The sequence below is a fragment of the Rhineura floridana genome, chromosome 2 (assembly GCF_030035675.1).
Source record: "Rhineura floridana isolate rRhiFlo1 chromosome 2, rRhiFlo1.hap2, whole genome shotgun sequence".
NCBI lineage: Eukaryota > Metazoa > Chordata > Lepidosauria > Squamata > Rhineuridae > Rhineura > Rhineura floridana.
Genome location: NC_084481.1, coordinates 407,494 through 427,252, shown reverse-complemented (window position 1 = coordinate 427,252; position 19,759 = coordinate 407,494). Strand labels below are relative to the sequence as shown.

General features: G+C 41.3%; 1 protein-coding gene across 2 annotated transcripts in view; it reads right to left on the bottom strand.

Annotated features, from left to right (window-relative positions):
• The window catches only part of CD2AP (CD2 associated protein), a 152,963-nt gene that overhangs the window by 6,411 nt on the left and 126,793 nt on the right, over positions 1-19,759 (bottom strand). For both annotated transcript variants that reach the window (XM_061607521.1, XM_061607520.1), the window contains 3 exons: positions 9,058-9,147; positions 2,928-3,115; positions 1,080-1,143 (listed from right to left, as the gene is read on the bottom strand). In XM_061607521.1, the coding sequence (XP_061463505.1) occupies positions 1,080-1,143; positions 2,928-3,115; positions 9,058-9,147 (342 nt within the window). The remainder of the gene's footprint in view (positions 1-1,079; positions 1,144-2,927; positions 3,116-9,057; positions 9,148-19,759) is intronic.

Sequence of the window (19,759 nt, the reverse complement as noted above, 5' to 3'; positions counted from 1 at the left end):
GCTACTCTGCAAAATGTTCATGTAAGATGATCAGATGCACACACTTTGCACCTGCCATTGCGATGGATCCACATGCCTGACATTTTAGCTGTATGAAAACAAATGAGAACGAATGACTCTTAGTGTGAGGATCATATAGTCAAGGATATCTAATTATGTCAGTGAGTATGACTGATACCGCGTTTTTAATTGTTGTAAACCGCCCAGAGAGCTTCAGCTATGGGGCAGTATATAAATGCAATAAATAAATGCTGCATGCATCCTTGCTTGATCCCAGTTGCACTATATAAGAACCATGAATAATAGGTTGCTATCACTCACATGAATCTACTATTGCTTTCTTTTGTATCATAAAACAGCTCACGAGATAAACATGTTTGCTCACATCTCATGCACTGAATGGTATTTGATTATGTATTGATGAATGACTGTCCAAATAAACAACTAAATAAAATTTCAAAGCTCTTCACTAGTTCAAATGATAATGTCATGCTATTCATGTTTTGCTTTTATTTTAATTGAGGCCACAGTGAAGGTTCCATTAATAAAGAAACACTACAAAAACATGGGTTCATCCCCCTAATATTTTTGCACTCAGCGTGTTAACCACTGTTCTCATTAATCCAAACCTACAAAGTTATAAAGCATAAAGTTATGGTTAATTTAGTCCCGAATGGTTGTTATATAATCATAAATGAGGTAAATACTGCCAATTTTCTGGACAAGATTGAGGCCATTTTGAATATTTCCTTCCAGCTCTTACCATTGTGGAAATGGCAACATCTGGATTTCAAACCAAGGGATGGGAGACATCTCAAGAAAAACAATGCTCCGATATTGTACCACAAATCTCCCATGGAAATTCAACTGTTCCTTGACTATGAATCTAGTCCAGTGTCTTTACTTTGCATTTGGGGGAAAGTCTTTCCCTCTTTAGCAAAACAATCAAGTCAATGTTTGCAACATTTCACAGCAACTACTTTATGACACAATAGCTCAACATTAAAATTCTGAATATAATGGAATCTGTTTAAAATAAAGCATCTTTCTGCTCTAAAGATCTTATTCAAGCACCTTACCTCTAGGTTACTTCGCATCTGCTTCTCTTTCTTCAAGTCTCTCTTCAATTTTTCCAGTTCTTTCCTTTAAAAATTAAAAGCAAGCCTAGTTAATTTTGTCATGTGAAAAATTTATTCCTTTCTTGGTTGAACAAAATAGTTACACTTGGACCCATACATCCCCATCTTTCATACAAGCAGCACCTACGACAGTTTGAGAGTTAAACACAATCTTATATGTGTTTAGTCAGAAGTAAGTTCCTCTGTGTTCAATAGGGCTTCCTCCCAGGTAAGTGGATACATGACTGCAGCCAAAGTATGGGAATATAGGAGGTGGCACACTGGATAATGTCTTCTTTTCAGTGTTGCTTCCTTCTGCCTTGGCCTGGTCTGCACCCCCCCCAAACAAAAGTAGCAAAAATGAAAAAGAAGTGAAAGACCCATCACTGATCGTTCAAAGCAAGATCCGATAGGTATGGGACAGACTAGAGTAGTTCATTTTCATCAGGTCTCAGGGTGTGATCTGGGTACAAGAAACCACCACCTTAAACATCTGGGTCTGGTCTGCATCTGGATGTGAAGCCTTCTTCACAGCTAGGTTGGTGGGTACTAGGGAGAGAGCCTTTTCTGTGGTGGCCCCCACTCTCTGGAACTCCCTCCCATGTGATCTTCGACATGCCCCTTCCCTAGATGTATTCCGCAAGGCCCTGAAGACGTGGCTATTCCAACAAGCCTTTGAGGTCCTTGGGATGGGTAAATCGCCATGAGTCTGTCATCTATCGTATGCTGTTAATATAATTTGCTTTTATATGTATTGATGACTGTCCAATATTTTTATCTATTGTTATTGTGATTGCATCTGATATTATTGTATTTTATCTTTTTTAATGTACGTCGCCTAGAGTGGCTAATTGCCAGATAGGCGACAAACAAATTAAATATTATTATTATTATTATTAAAAAATGCATACCACCTTGTATTCCATAATGGAAGAAAGATGAAATATAAATGGAAGGTTGCTTAATTAATTAATTAAATGCCAGTTTGGTAGAAAGCCTAAGGCTACCAAGCTAATGTTTACATCTCAGGTAGCCATATCCATTTGTCTATTTTTAAAAAAGGTTTAAAAGTGTGTGTGGGGGTTGCGTACTGCTCCTGCAGGTGATGCCAAAAGGTTTTTATGACCACCCCTCAAAAAAAAGTGTCATTCATCTTTATTTTATATTGTTACTGATGATGGATGAATGAATAATGAGTGATAAAAAGGATTTAAAACAGCGCAGAACAGCTTTTGGCAGGGATGGGGAACCTCTCTCAGTCCATGGGCCACATTCCCTCCTGGGCACCCTCTCAAGGGCCACAGTGATGAGCAGAGTCGCAGGCAAAACTGGGTGGAAGAATAAATATAAATTCTCCCTTTGCACATTAGGCCAGCTTCTACACCCTCCCTCTATTCTCCACTCAGATAAACAAGAGGCATTTTCACAGTTCAAGGACACATTCCAGCCAGGCCAAAGCACTCTGGCTTGGAGTAAGATCAAGCATTTCCTCCTCTGCTCTACCTCATGAATGAACCAGAGAGAGTCCACGTTTATTTGAATGTAGCAAGACAAAACCAGTGTAAAGCTTCTTCCCACAACACTTCCTTTGTCCATTTGTGGAAAAAGTACTATTCTGTGAACTAACCCTTTACCAGCTACACTAAATAAAAAAGGATTCTTAAAACATAGCATTAATGCTACAGGTTATATTAAAATCCTCAAACAAAAGCACTATGATAAAAATGATGACACACAATGAAAAAAACTATTATGTAGGTATAATCTACAAATCCACTGAAATCAGGTTAAGATACAAAGAGCACTTACCCATGTTCTTTTTTCAGTGTTTCTACCATAGTTAGCAGGTCAAAGACTTGGGACCTGAGCTCTTCCAGGGAATGCTTTTCCCCTTCATCTGTTTCCTGTTTAAGTTTCATTGCACCAGTAACAGCACTGAGTACAACAGAACTAGGTCTTGGTGATGAAGACAGAAGTGGTGAAGCAAATGTAGATGGCTGAAATAGGAAGCAATTTGTCTAAATAAGTAAATGCACATCATGCAAACAATGTGCGCTTTACACACACTGTCCAAATTATATACTGAAAGACAAGCAAAGTCTGCTGAGCTGTTACATGTCACCCATGTAAAGAACTGAACTTTGAAATAGTTCCAGGCACCCTTGGGTAGATAGCAGCTGATAAGACAGTATATAGCAGGGATGGCTAATCTGTGGTCCTCCAGTTGTTGTTGTGCTCCTTCCCATCAGCCCCAGTCGGCATGGCCAGGAGTCAAGGGAGATGGACATTGTAGTCTAGCAACATCTGGAGACCCACAGGTTAACTCCACCTGCTCCATAGTGATTCAGAAAACATTTCTTTTATTGACTATACAGAGGCATGACAGACTTATTTCAGTGTTTGTTAAAACTGTTTATACATCTGACAATCATTAACTCTCATCTGCACAAAAGCAATATAAAAGTATGACTTTCTAATCAATTTTAATTTTATTATGTTGGTAACAAAATTAGCAGTAATAGTATATGAGCATAGTTTGCTTAAACTGGCAGAGAAAGCATTCAGCTTAAGTGATTACTAAGCTACTCAAGACAAATGTATACCACTGCATAGTCATCTTACATGAACAAACTCACTAATTGCAGTTTAAGAACGTACCTATAGCCCACAGATATTTCTATCCAACTTTAAAAAGCAGGGAAATTGGGCAGCTATAGTGAATGCACCAGGGGAGCAGGAGACCTGACCTCCTCTCTGAGATATTGGACTGCCCTACAAAGTTGTAAAAATGCAAACACTATTTGGATTGGTCTTTCACAGTCCAATCCACTTCCTGTGTAGCTTGGAAGAATTTGGTAACATGTGCCTCTGAGCATATGGTGAGTGGTGGCAACACCTGCCATCTCCAAAGAATTATATTTTTGTATGTATGTTGGTGTTCTTCTTACTATGCTTCTTTCCTGTGTTACTAATGTTTCTACAGAGAATCTAAACTAGAAAAGTTTAGTTCCCTCATTATTCATCTTAGGAATCTGTGTCAAATTTATTTTTATTAATTTCAAAGCCTTTTTATTGGTCAATGTCACATGATGGTGAAGACATGGTGAAGACTTTTGTGTTTCAAATTGGAGGTTATGTTCTATTTCTATTTTGGGTGCATTAACAGTTGAATCTGAAACTGCAGTTTGATGTAAAATCAGACTGATTCCAATATGTTGCTACTTCAGCAATGACTCTAGCTGTTGGAAAAAAGAGGATGAATGTTTTCAGCCTGCTATGTTTAAACCACTTCATTTAAGGCAAGGTGGGCACGGTCAATTAAAAACATAGAGCACACCTAGAATTTGCTAGAATATATTTCACCTCCCACGGTTTTATCTTGTGCAAACTGAGAAACTCCTCATGTCCACTGGAGATTATTCTGAAGAACAGTCAGTGCCATTATTCCACAATTATTTTTGGAGTTTTTTTAGTGTAAATTTTGCAAAGTGTTTGCTGTATTTTACATATTCACAGAAATAGAAACAAAAGAAAATGATTTCCTATTGGAAACTTCACTAAAATTGCAAAGTAAATCAGACATATTTAAAGTGACCATCTGAACTATATCAACTGTCTTAATAATGTTGCTTCCTCCCTGCTAAAACAAGATCAGCACAGCACATGTCTTGTTTCTGTTATTTGGGCTGATTGCAGGTGTTGCCACCACTCACCATATGCTCAGAGGCACATGTTACCAAATTCTTCCAAGCTACACAGCAAGTGGATTGGACTGTGAAAGACCAACCCAAATTGTGTTTGCATTTTGACAAATTTGTAGGGCAGTACAACATCTCAGAAAGGAGGTCAGGTCTGCTGCTGCCCTGGAGCATTCACTATAGCTGCCCAATTTCCCTGCTTTTTCAAGTTTGATAGAAATATCTGTGGGCTATAGGTATGTTCTTAAACCGCAAGTTTTTTTGCCTATTACTGAATTTCTCTGTTTTTTAATCAAGGAGGTAAGAAATTGGATCCTGTGCAAGTTTGCTCAGAATGGACTGATTATTTGCATGCTTATTGAGTTCAGTGGGATTTACTCCCCTGCAATCATGTTTAGAATAGGTGAAACTGACCACAGGGGAGGGGGAGGAAGGGCAAAGGGGAGGGGAGCAGGCAAGAGGGAGAGGGGAGGAGAAGGACAGGTTTGATCATTTGCATGTTTACTGAGTTCAGTGGCATTAAATCCTGTGCAATCATGCTTAGGATAGGTAAAACTGACCGGGGAGAGGGAGGGCTGGAGTGGGCAGGGGAGGAGGAAGGAGGAAGAGGGGAGGAGGAAGGGACAGGAGAGGGAAAGGAGGGGAAAGGCAGGTCATCATTTGCATGCTTATTCAATGGGATTTACTCCTATGCAATCATGGTTAGGATAGGTAAAACTGACCATGGGGGGGAGGAGAGGGAGGGGGAAGGAGTGGATTGGAGGGGGAAAAGGAAGGGGGAGGGGAGGGCAGGTTTGATAATTTGCATGCTTATAGAGTTCAATGGTATTTACTCCTGTGCAATCATGTTTAAGATAGGTAAAACTGACCATGGGGAGGAGGAAGGGGAGGGGGATGTAAGGGGATGGGGAGGGAGGGACAAAGTAAGGGGGAGGGAAGGGGCAAGAGGGAGGGGATAGGAGGGAGGAGGGTGGGTTTGATCATTTGTATACTTTTTGAGTTCAGTGGGATTTATTTCTGTGCAATCATGTTTGAAAATAGAAATGGACTGCCTTCAAGTTGATTCCAACTTATGGCAACCCTATGAATAGGGTTTTCATGGCAAGCGGTATTCAGAGGTGGTTTTACCATTACCATCCTCCGAGGCTGAGAGGCAGTGACTGGCCCAAGGTCACCCAGTGAGCTTCATGGCTGTGTGGGGATTCGAACCCTGGTCTCCCAGGTCGTAGTCCAACACTGGCCCAGGGGAGGGGCAGGGAGGGTAGGAGATTGGGTGGGTGGGCACTGGGCAGAGGGAAAGCTGCTTTCCTTTCCAAAAGGAAAACATTGTGAACAGTATCACTGCTTTTCAGCTTTCCCCCACCTTTTTATTCTACAGCAGGCACATGTAGCCTCCCACGCAAATTTAAAACAAAGTTATCCCTGGCCACATCCACACCAGACCTTTATTTCACTTTGGACAGTCATGGCTTCCCTGAAAGAATCCAGGGAAGTGTAGTTAGTGAAGGGTGCTTAGAGTTGCTAGGAGATGCCCTGTTCCCCTCACAGACCTTCAATTAGAGTGGCTGACTGTTAAACCACTCTGGCCACTGGAGCTCTGTCAGTGGAATAGGAGTCTCCTCTCTGCACCCTTCACAAACTACATATGACTGTCTCACGTGAAATCAAAGTCTGGTGTCAGTGTGGCCCTCTGATTAGGCAAGCCCAGCAGCTGTGAGTCTGGCTTTTACAACACTGACAGTTGGTTCTTACTGAGCATGCCTGACACTATCATTCAGTTCAATGCAAAATTTATTGAATTAATTAAAAATTAGCCAGGCATTTTTTTAACTTTTAAACTGCAGAAGATGAAGGTCAGAGTATGGGGCAAGGTCAGCATTAAGATTACAGGTACTCTGTGAACATGGGTGATTTTTAATGAATTTCAACAGATTAAGAGAACTCTGACAGAAAAAAAGTCCAAAAGAGATCTGTTTTCCCCTCCTCTTTTTAGACTTTGGACTTTCTATTCTCTCTGACTGTTTTGTGTATCGCCATGAAAATTTACAGGGTTGTTGACTTCCCAGGAGGATTGCTCCGCCTGTGACTGCCTTTTGAGACGAGCTCTCGTCTCAGAGGAAGCTTTTTCAGTTTTAAAACCAGTCAGAAGAGTTTTTTGACTGGGGAAAATTTTCTCCCAGGCAAGGGAGAAACGTAGAGATCATCCACAGAAGCTTCGTTGTGTTTGTTGGGGACTGGAATTCATTAGGATCGCCTATGAAAGAAGGTAGCCAGCAGCGTCGGACGGAGCCAGTGATTACAAGCAAGCTCAAACTGATTAAGCGAGACGGTTTTTTTTCTTTAAAGAAAAACATATTCTAACAGGCAAGCATTCTTCTGTCTACTCTTATCATTTTGTTATCGTTACAGTAAAAGAGATTTGTTAAAGGATCAGCAACAAAGAATCCCTGGGTGAGTTATAACTTTCTCTCATATACACAGAATTAAGGAGGAAGAAAATCGAAAAAGCCTATCTTTGTTTTTTATTGCAAAAAGCTGGCATGGAATTGAGCATTTTAAAGATACAAACGGATGAGGGGCATCTAATCTAAAGAGGAAATCTGATTTTATGACATTTGAGTATTATGTGTCTGGGACTATTTTTTCTGGTCTACTTTTTTTTTTTTGACGAATCTGCTTATTCTTTATGCCACTAATTATTTGGATGCTGTGAACTAAATTTGTTTTGCACTTTTGGACACATAAGAGATAAGGCGGTTTGTGCTGTCTAGAGGGTGATGTCAGCAGGCTTGGAGGATTAACTCCTTTGTGACTGGAAAAAGAAATAAACTGTTCTTTGCTTGGGAATAGTTAAGAATGACAATCAAGAAGGTGGCTGAGACCCTGGATGTACAGGAAGGGGTTCTCTATCTAGATATGTTTCAGAAAATAATGAATGAGATTAAGCTGGTGAGACAGGAGCTGAGACAGAGCAGACAAGAGATGAAAAGTGAATTTGGCAATATGAGACAGGAGCTGAAGGAAATTCAGGATTCTGTGAGAGGGGAGGTGGATGAGACCAAAGATATGGCTGGACAAATAAAAGAAGATGAAAAAAAAATTAAAGGAAAGGTTCAAGCCCTGGAGATTGGAATAGATATATCAAATATGGACTTGGAAAAAGATTTGGATTTTATGGCTGTGATGGATCCTGGAGACAAATATTACTGTTTGGAATTCAGCGCTGTCCTTGAAGGAATTGGTGAAGAGTCCTTGAAGGAATTGGTGAAGAGTCCTTGAAGGAATTGGTGAAGAGATTAGAGATAAAGATATCAACGGTTCAAAAAAATTCCTGGATTGGAAGGATTTGATGGAACTTGAAATGGAGAAAGTTTACAGAATTAATTCCAGATGTGTGACAATGGAAAAACTCTCGGGAGATGTGCTGGTGCATTCTGTGGAAAGGAGGAGCAGAGATGCAGCTTTACAACAACATTTCAGTGGTACATTCGGAATTGATGGCAAGGAAATATTTGTGATGAAAGAAATTCCTATCAGACTTTTATTATATGACTATGACTATGATAGCAAGATTATTATGGGTGCAAGGATGGAAGATGGAAGATGGAATTAACACTGAGAATGGCTATTGAAACTACTGGACCTAGCAGACTTGATGAGATGGATTAATTGACATGTTTATTTGGAGAAAAATCGATGGATATATTTCTCAAGGATCGGAAGCCTCTCTTTGACTTTTTGCGGAAAGAATAAAGTGATGTTAATGAAATTTGATGATTAATTAAGATAACTACTGGAGGAAAGTGATTTTGTAATATATTAAGAGACAGGTTTGTTATATATTATAGACCTATAACTGATCTGCGACAAATCGGAAGTCAACATTTCATTTTATTGTATTAATTATTAATTTGTTTTTGTTTTGTTTTGTTCTGTTTTGTTTTTTGAAACTTTGAATAAAAATTAATGATAAAAAAAGAGAAAATTTACAGGGTTGTTAAGCAAATTGTTAAGCAAGCATTTCTGAGTTCAGGACTATAAGTTTTTGTTTTGAAATGAGCTTATGGGAAGCATCAGAATGCCATGGGGGGTATTTTCCATTTAACATTGCAGAATGTGAAAAATCCACGCTGGCTATAGTATACAGCCACTCTTGAGGCTGTATAATACAATAGTATTCTGAATTGCTGATATTATTAGATTTCTTACTACAATTAAGAAAAAAAATGTCAGTTCTGTACCTTTCTAACCTCAGATGGCTTTAGTTTGGCACTTTCTTCCTCCTCTTTATGCAACTTCACACTTTTCTCTATATTTAAGTTCTGAGTAGACTAGAGGAAAAAAAGGAAATGTAAAATAGAAAGCTGTGTTCTTTTAGAAGCATATATACCAACCCATCTGCATTTTTATTTTAAAAGCGAAAAGCACATATATGCATTCATTGTATCTATTTATAACATACGTCTAGCATATCATTTTATATAGAGGAAGGGGAAAGGCTTTAGCTCAGTGGGGAAGGGCCATAGCTCAGGGGTACAGCACTGTCCCATGTTCAATCCCCAATGGCATCTAGTGCTAGGAGAGACTCCTGCTTGAAATCCTGGAGAGCCGCTGCCAGTCAGTGTAGACAATACTGAGCTGTATGTTCTGACTCAGTATAAGGCAGCTTCCTATGTTCCTATATTAGAATGAAAGTTTTTAAGTAAAGGAATTATGAAACTTGATATATTGTTGAACAGAGGACAACCCCGATACCAGTGAGGGCTTCAATCACATATTCATCACACTTTTAAAATCATAGCATTAAATCTAATTATATTAAAATCAAAATCTTAACATTAAAAGAATGTCCTCAACGGCAGAACAGGCGGAGGATAACAATGTGTATGTTACAATGGCTGTGAAGGCAGTTGAAGGCTGCAGATAAAAGAATTCCAATCGCCGTGGTATCCATGCCATTGGATCAAAGTCTTTTTCTGTCAAGATTGTGTGTTGATCGTTGTGTGCTGATCTCCCCACATAAAACAAATTCACGCACAGGTGTCTTCCAACCAAACCAAACCAAACCAAACCAAAAGTCCCGTGGTGATGGGCGAATGGCAACGGGGGCAGGACTGTGAAATCTGGAAGCCCCTAGTCATGGATTGGCAAATGGACGGTGGATACAGACTCAGTCTTCCTGGCTCAAGGACCGAGGCAGTTGAGTAGTTCAGCAGCTGTATCCACGACTGAGCAGTCCTATTCAGGATCCACTCTGATCACCCCGTATGGGGAGGGGGCTAGAAAAGGTGCCCGAAACATAGTCTGCCTCATCTCTCTCCCTGACTGGATCACCCCGTCCAGTGGGGTCACCATTTAGCGGTTGCAAAAGACAATTGAACTTTGGAACATGGAATATACAGACATTGCTGGACAATACAGATAGTGAACGTCCTGAACGCAAGACTGCCATCATCGCGAGGGACTTGAGACATTTTAATATTAACATAGCAGCACTCCAAGAAACTCGAAGAGCAGGAGAAGGCCAACTGAAGGAAGAAAAAGGAGGTTATAGCTTCTTCTGGAAAGGACTGCCTGAACAAGAACGACAAACACGTGGAGTAGGCTTTGCTATTAAAAATAATCTTGTGAAGCTCTTGTCAGAAGTTCCTATTGGCATTAAGACTCTCAACTCTCTGGTTAAAACTTGCCAAAAACCAGCAGGCAACTATTCTAATACTGAATTATCTTACTTAACATCGGACCCTGCTTCTGGACAACCCCAAACCGACGGTCATCATGATGCTGATGACCCCATGGAAGTTCTAGCACGGTGCTCTCACGAGACTAATGACCTAACTGGAAAACCATCACAGTTCCATCTGATTATAAACAAGGAAAAGAAGATCCCTGAGAAGACTACTGAAGAAACATCCTATATGCTTCCGACTGTTCCTGAGTCATCCATAACACCTTCTACTTCCTTGCCTTCCGCAAGCGCTAATAATCAGCCGGCTCTCTCCACTAAGACCTTCTTAAGAAAAGACGACTTAGAATACTACTCCTTGCGACTCAGCCGGAATAGGATAGTTCTATCCCACTTCCCTTGTTACAATAATATCGATCAGCATTTAAATTGGAAAAGTTACATCTTCGATGTTTTACGATCCTTGAATGCAGTTCCAATCAAGTTTGAAGATATAACTAAGGCAGTTATCCTTACTAAGAACCCCCTTGATTTGACGGCACTATTAACATTCAGATCTTATGAAATGGTTGACGCTTTTTTAGCAAATAGGTCTCTATTGTTGAAGTTTGGAATCCAAGTACACCGATATTTTGTTGATACAGGAAGACCTCATCCTCTCTGTGTTAACTGGCACCGACCAATGACCCATACCCAATCACCAAATTCGGGGAAATATCTTCAAGATAATTGTACAGCTATATCAGACCCCCAATTCAATCTCATTGGTAGTGATTTTCTTGTGCTGGATAGCTATAACGATACCACCAGCTCCCCTCTCATGAGTAGCCCAGCCCAAATTCAATCACAGTCATCCGCTCAGGATACTCAAGAGGATAAACCGTCCTCCTCCTTCTGTGATGGATCAGATGAGCTAATTTCCAACTTCACTAGTTTCTCTGATAACGCTCAACAAGAGATTATTAATAATTTAAACAAACTTCTTCAAAATCTATTGAGTAAGAGATCAGCGGCCAGCCCCCATAACAGTATTGATCTAGATTTGTGCGACAAAGCCCAGACTTCAAAAAAATCGGCAACCTATGTTCGATCAGGTATACCAGAATCGGATGTCATGGGCGTTAATTTTCAAACCACAGTCTTAGCCCCTCAAAAGGAACTGAATCTCCCTTGATATCATACGATACCTTATAAACCCTTGAAGGACTCTATTTTAGGAGAACCTATAGTAACTATATGTGGGGGTGGAAGATATGGTTCGAGAAAATCTTCTCACCATATCAAGAGATCTTACCGTTGTTTATCAATTCCGACACGACGTCCTCGGCCAAATAGACAGTCGTACTTGGATGACAACCCGCCCGGATTACTAGTCCTGCTTTTTAACGCCAGATCGGTAAATAAAAAAACTACGATAATTCAGGACCTTATCCTGGATGAACATGCCGACTTGACATGTATTACAGAAACCTGGTTAGATGAATTAGGCAGGGTGAACCTTGTCGATCTCTGCCCTCCAGGTTTCTGTGTACACCAACAGGCTAGACCGGGGGGTCGGGGAGTCGCAGTGGTCTTTCGTGACTCCATTCCTGTTACCAAGTACCCTCTTCCGCAAATTCCAGGATTAGAGTGTCTTTATTTGAAACTCGGTGGGCGGACCAAAACAGCAATTTTACTGGTGTATCGACCTCCCCGCTGCCCAGCAGTCCCTCTATCTGGACTATCCAAATTGATCTCCGACCTGTTATTGGAATCTCCCAGGATGTTGATTCTGGGTGATTTCAACATCCACGCAGAGTCTTCACTTCATGGAGAGGCCCGAGACTTTATAGCAGCAATGTCTACTATGGGCCTATTTCAACTAATAACAGGCCCTACTCATACAGCGGGTCACACCCTCGATCTTGTTTTTTATGCGGGACAGGATGACAAGGTTCTAGGAGTGGTAGATCCCTTGATAACTCCGTTGTCATGGACAGACCATCACCTAGTCAGCTTTAGGCTAACTGCGACTCATACCCACCGGGGGGAGAAGGGACCTATTAAAATGGTCCGCCCCAGGCGACTGATGGATCCTGATGGTTTCCTATCAGCCCTTGGGGAACATAAGAACATAAGAAGAGCCTGCTGGATCAGGCCAGTGGCCCATCTAGTCCAGCATCCTGTTCTCACAGTGGCCAACCAGGTGCCTGGGGGAAGCCCGCAAGCAGGACCCGAGTGCAAGAACTCTCTCCCCTCCTGAGGCTTCCGGCAACTGGTTTTCAGAAGCATGCTGCCTCTGACTAGGGTGGCAGAGCACAACCATCATGGCTAGTAGCCATTGATAGTCCTGTCCTCCATGAATTTGTCTAATCTTCTTTTAAAGCCATCCAAGCTGGTGGCCATTACTGCATCTTGTGGGAGCCAATTCCATAGTTTAACTATGCGCTGAGTAAAGAAGTACTTCCTTTTGTATTCTGTCGATACTCTGCTCAATCTCTGGAACAGTTCTCTGACCAGGGCGATCGACACAATCGCTCCCGAGCGTCCCCTCGTGCGTTCCAGAAGAAAACCAGCCTTATGGTTCTCAAATGAACTGGTGGTGATGAAACGCACTCGTCGGGGGCTAGAGCGACGTTGGCGGAAAACTCAAAGCGAATCTGATCGACTTGTCGTTAAAGAATTTTCAAAAATTTATTCAACTATTAGACGATCTACTCAAAAGGCCTTTTTTACAGCTTCCATCTCATCAGCCATTAACCAGCTGGCTGAACTATTCCGTGTGGTTAGAAACTTGCTTAACCCAGCTGACCCTGTGGATAACAGGGATTTTTCCCCAAATCGCTGTCAAGAGTTTGCCTTTTATTTTGCGAATAAGATCGATCAGATCCGCTCCGACTTAGAAGCCTTAGTTACATCCCGGCTCGACTACTGCAACGCACTCTACGTGGGGCTGCCTTTGAAGACAGTTCGGAAGCTTAAACTGGTCCAACGTGCAGCTGTAAGAATGCTAACAGGAGCCGATATTCGTGGTCATACAACTCCTCTGTTGCAACATCTGCATTGGTTGCCGATCTGCTTCTGGACTCAATTCAAGGTGCTGATGTTGACATTTAAAGCCCTTTACGGCTTGGGCCCTGTCTATCTATCCGACCGGCTGTCTTCTTATAACCCTCCCCGTTTTCTTAGGTCCTCCGATAACTCCCTCCTTAAGATACCCTCTTCCACCCAAGTTCATCTGGTAGGAACCAGAGACAGGGCGTTCTCAGTTATCGCCCCGAGACTCTGGAATTCCCTGCCTATAGAGGCACGGTTAACCTCCTCACTCCCTGCATTTCGTCGCCAGGTTAAAACATATCTTTTTCGTCTTGCTTTTAACCCAGATTAAGGATTAGGAAATCTTTTACCTATGAGATGATTAGGATCATTTTATTGTATAGGGCTTACTATCTAACGTTGTTTTAAATGGGTATTCTTAGCTGCTACTGTTGTTTTTACATTGTATTTTTTATCACGGAATTGTTCACCGCTCTGAGCTTCTTCGAAGATAGAGCAGCATAGAAATGTTTTAAATAAAATAAATAAATAAATAAATAAGTGCTTATGCACCAACATTAGATGCTGATGAAGACATCAAGGAAAGATTTTATAACCAGCTGGACACCATCTTATTTTATTTATTTATTTTATTTTATTCGATTTATATACTGCCCACAGCCCGAGGGCTCTCAGGGCAGTGCACAACATGGATAAAATACAATAAAATCACAAAAACAGCAAAGTATACATTATTAAACAAGTAAACAACCTAATATAGATTAAAAACACAAATGAATTAAAATGCCTGGGAGAATAAAAAGGTTTTAACCTGGCGCCGAAAAGATAAAAGTGTAGGTGCCAGGCGCACCTCATCGGGAAGGCTGTTCCATAAATTGGGGACAACCACTGAAAAGACCCTAGATCTTGTTACTACCCTCCGAGCTTCTCTGTGAGTCGGAGCTCGGAGGAGGGCCTTAGATGTTGAACGCAGTGAATGGGTAGGTTCATATCGGGAGAAGCGTTCCGCTAGGTATTGTGGTCCCGCGCCGTGTAAGGCTTTATAAGTCAAAACTAGCACTTTGAATTTGGCCCGGAAACAAATAGGTAGCCAGTGCAAATGAGCCAAAACAGGTGTTATATGTGCAGACCGCCTAGTCCTCGTCAGCAGTCTAGCAGCTGTGTTTTGCACTAGCTGTAGTTTCTGAACTGTCTTCAAAGGCAGCCCCACATAGAGCGCATTGCAGTAATCCAATCTAGAGATTAACAGAGCATGCACAACTGAAGCGAGGTCGTCGCTTTCCAGATAGGGACATAGCTGGGCTACCAACCGAAGGTGGTAGAACGCATTCCGTGCCACCGAGGCCACCTGCGTCTCGAGAGACAGGAATGGATCGAAAAGAACCCCCAAGCTACAAACCTGTTCCTTCAGGGGGAGTGTAACCCCATCTAGAACAGGTTGAACATCCACCATCTGGTCAGAGAAGGCACTCACCAGCAGCGTCTCGGTCTTGTCAGGATTGAGTTTCAGTTTATTAGCTCTCATCCAGTCTATTATCGCGGCCAGGCAACAGTTCAGCACATTAACAGCCTCACCTGAAGAAGATGAAAAGGAGAAATAGAGTTGCGTGTCATCAGCATACTGGTGACAACGCACTCCAAAACTCCTGATGACAGCACCCAGCGGCTTCATGTAGATGTTAAAAAGCATAGGGGACAGGACCGATCCCTGCGGGACTCCACAATGAAGAGTCCAGGGTGTCGAACAATGTTCCCCAAGCCCTACCCTCTGGAGACGATCCACCAAGTAGGAGCGGAACCACTGCCAAGCAGTACCTCCAACTCCCAACTCCCTGAGTCTCCCCAGAAGGATACCATGGTCGATGGTATCAAAAGCAGCTGAGAGATCAAGGAGAATCAACAGAGTAACACTCCCTCTGTCCCTCTCCCGACATAGGTCATCATACAGGGCGACCAAGGCTGTTTCAGTGCCAAAACCGGGCCTTAAACTGGATTGAAACAGATCTAGATAATCGGTTTCATCCAAGAGCACCTGGAGCTGGCTGGCGACCACCCGTTCTAAGACCTTGCCCAGGAATGGAACATTCGCTATCGGTCTATAGTTGTTCAAATTATCTGGGTCCAGGGAAGGTTTCTTCAGGAGTGGTCTCACTACTGCCTCTTTTAAGCAACTAGGGACCACTCCATCTCTCAAGGAGGCATTTATCACTTCCCTGGCCCAGCCGGCTGTTCCAGCCCTGCCAGCTTTCACTAGCCAAGAGGGGCAAGGATCCAGTACAGAGGTGGTTGCACGCACCAGTCCAAGCACCTTGTCAACATCCTCAAGCTGTACCAACTGAAACTCATCCAATAAATAAGGACAAGGCCGTGCTCCGGATACCTCATTAGGTTCAACTGCCATAATACTGGAGTCTAAGTCCCGGCGGATGCATGAGATTTTATCTTGGAAGTGCCCAGCGAACTCATTACAGTGGATATCTGAAGGTTCTATAATTTCCTGAGGGCTAGGATGTAAAAGCCCTCTGACAATTTTAAAGAGCTCTGCTGGGCGGTTGAGAGATCTTATCAGAGATACCTAAGGAGGATAAAATTATCCTCTTGGGCGGTTCAATGCAAGAGTTGGGCGTGATTTCGATCTATAGCCAGAAACCATTGGGAAAGAAGGAGTTGGCAATAGCAACCAAAATGGAATTCTACTTCTGACTAAATGTGCAGAGCATAATCTTGTTATTACAAACACACTCTTTCACCAGAAAAGTAAATTTAAAATATCATGGAAGCACCCAGAACGTAATCCGCCGTATGAGTGGGGCCCCACTGTAACCACCTCACTTCATGAATGAGATCAATTGGGGAAAAGTTTTTTTCAGAAACTATTTTTCATCAGGATACATCTATGAGGAATAGTTGAAAGCAGAGGGAGAGAACAAAAGCAGGGCAGCTCCATTCATCCTACTTCTTACTTTTTCACAAGATATCATATCAGCTCATGCAAGAGTTAATTTGTTTTTGTTTCCAAATGGAGACATCCCACAGATTGTGTCCTTAAGTTTTATTCATTAAACTCCACCCCCCAAAATCATTATGAAAGACCTGTGCTGAAATATTATTTAAATTTATACAAAACATACAATGGTATTTGAACTGTTTATAAGATACTAAATTCTTGTTCTAACTTCCTTTTTTACAACCAAAGTTTACTTCATACTTTCTCACTGCATCTGGACTGTTTTGTCAATAAAACATCAAGTAAGTTCTGCTACATAATAGATTCTTTTATCTGACACACCAAGGCCACCTTTTTTCTTTTTAGAGTTTGACCAAATAAAATAACCACTCTATGCCAATGGTTAAGAACTGACATTTCTACTGTTAGTAGTAAACTGGTAAATAGAAATAATATTTTAGGCAAAATGTTTATTGCTATTGCAGCTACTCTTCCTATCCAAGAAAAATCTGCAGCCCAAATTTCTAATTCTTTCTGAATCTCTTCATGTGTAATCTATATTATTATATCTTGATATTTCATGTATATTCTGCTGTAGCCATATTCTTAAACATCTGATTGCAGTACTTTCCCACTGCATTAATCACATTTTGCAAACAGACTGCTTAAGAGTGTTGAGAAATGGTTTCATACTGCCAAGTACTTTACCACTGAATTTTCAGGAGATATTAGAAAACAAAGCACTATTATGCACAGAAAGAGAAATCTTAAGTTCTAATGACCCAGTTTTGCTGCCACATATTGAAGGATAAATTTATTTTTCTGCTGAGGCACTCTCATCCAAGTGAGATCAGGCCTGCTCAACTGAAATGTAAACAGTTAGTGAAAAGGTATTAATTTCTGTACACTTGGATATTACTATGTTAGATTTTGTTGCTTTTTTAATGTAGAAGAATTTGCAGCTGTCAAGTAATTTAATAATTTTAATTAGGATTTTAGTCCAAGAGTACAAAAGGTTTGGATATGTAGACATCTTACAAAAGTTGTGGCACATCTTTCCATTAATGATTTCTGAATTTAATTTTTTACATGGTTTTTATTGTATATACAGTAGGGCCCCGCTTTACGGAGCTTTGCTTTACGGTGTTTCGCTAATGTGGCGGTCTCAATTAGACACAATTAGACTAAAGCCCCACTCATACGGAGCTTGTTCCACTTTTACAGCGGTTTTCAGGTGTCACACGCCATTCTATTCAATGAGTTCCGCTTTTCAGTGGTTTTCGCTTTTCGGCGGGGGTCTGGAACGTAACCCGCCATATGAGTGGGGCCCTACTGTAAGTACGATTGTTGTAAACCATTTTTTAAATGAACAGCAGTATACAAATATTTTGTATAAACAAATAAATTTCCCAAACTGCCATTATTATGAGCTGAGTTGTTTAGGGGATCGCAGTCCCCCCGTCCCAACAACTTACCAGAGACAACATCATTCTATGCCATCAACTCTCCAGCCTGGGCCTTTTGCACCAGTATTCTTGAGGTCTATGGGGTGGTTCCACCTCCTCCTCTGACAGCTCCAAGAGTTCTTCAGCAGGTCTCCCGCTAGAAGATTCCTTATGGGGATCCTCAGCACTTGCTCTAGGACACCGGCATACTCCTCAAGGTCCTTGACCTGTGGAGTGTCAGGTTCATCTGCTTAATACTCAGTGTCTGGCACCAGGTCAGTGATAGGCATGACAGGCCAGAGGCACTGGGGCAGGGAATATGACAGCACTACCTTCATATTTTTCTCTTTTCCATGACAGATACAGGAGCTGTCCCATTAAGTATCTTTGCAGTGATTCTCACATCACTGTTTAATGAAGTTGTCAGGAACTTAATTTCCTTTGTGGAATACGAGTGAAATCAGATGTAGTGGCTCATGAAGCTTTCTCAGGTTGAATAATGAGAGTTTGGGTTTTTTTGTTAAGTCTCAATTCATTTGATACAATCTTGCTTTGATCTTTACAATGAAGCTTAACCTTCCTTTTGAAGGTTGCCATGTCTTCCTATGTGGAGTTTGTGGAGTCCACGTTCTTCAAAACTTGGTTTTGCTCAAAATACTTGTTCTTATGAAATGACATCATGTCCATCTTAGTCTGGCAGATACCAAGTCAATGAATGCTAAAATTCCTGTTAGATGTCTTACAACATTAGCACTGACTGTCTATCTGATGTCATGTCAACAGCAGATCATTAAAAATTCTGTCCTGTCCAATGTATAAACACAATCCCAGAAACACAATTTCCAGCATGTGTTGGAGTCGCACAAGCACAGTTGCATAGCTAACTTGATTGAAGACAAAGAATAAACTGGACTTCTGACCAAGGTGATATGCAAAAAGTGCCTGTGTCTATGCTACAGGAAAATCTGTGAAACAGGCAAATGAGTTTGATGTAGGTAAGCTAGTATTGTACTATTTTCTCATGCTCACCTGACTCAGATTATCTTGAGAATTCCACATTTGCATTGATGAAAATTCTCATTTCATCAAATGTTCCTTTCTAAAGATGTCACAAACAGCGCAGCTCCTCAACTATTTCAGAAAGGATGTTACAACTTTTAGTATCTGAACTGTAAGATTTCCGTAGCTGCAATTCGGAGAGATTCCTATCTGTGGGTACCTACTTTGAACCAGTGGAGACTTATTATGACACTTCAGCAAGCACTCCAGCTTCTGCCAGGATGTGGGTGCTTCCAGATTCTTCAACAAACTTTCTCAGTACTTTGATATGCCAAACAGATGTAAAATTCACAAAGCACTGTTAAGGTTAGGACTTTCATTTGTTTGTAATGCAAGTACAGGTTTCATAATGGCCAAACATATGTCACAATAATGTACTCATCAGCTACTTTGAGGGTTCATTTCATTGTTTCTGCGAGAATCTATAGAAATGTTGCAGACTGGCTGATTTGTGGAAGATATGTTACTTTATGTTGGGCAAGCTGATCCACCAAAACGTTGGAATTCTAACCTGAGAATTGGGAGTTCCCTATATCTTAAATGAAAATGGCACCATTCATTCATTCATTTGCGATCACTTGGGACCGAGTAAAATTGTCTTCCAAGATAAGGTCTTTAACAGTGACTGTGGAAGCCAATTCTGGATCCACACAGCCTCACACAGTGAGGACATAGGTTTCCAGATGGAAGATGGTTGCGATGAGGATTTGTTTGATGTGCCTTCCGCTTAGCTTGTTTGTCTTGTTCGCCCTGTATTCGTACTTCTTCAA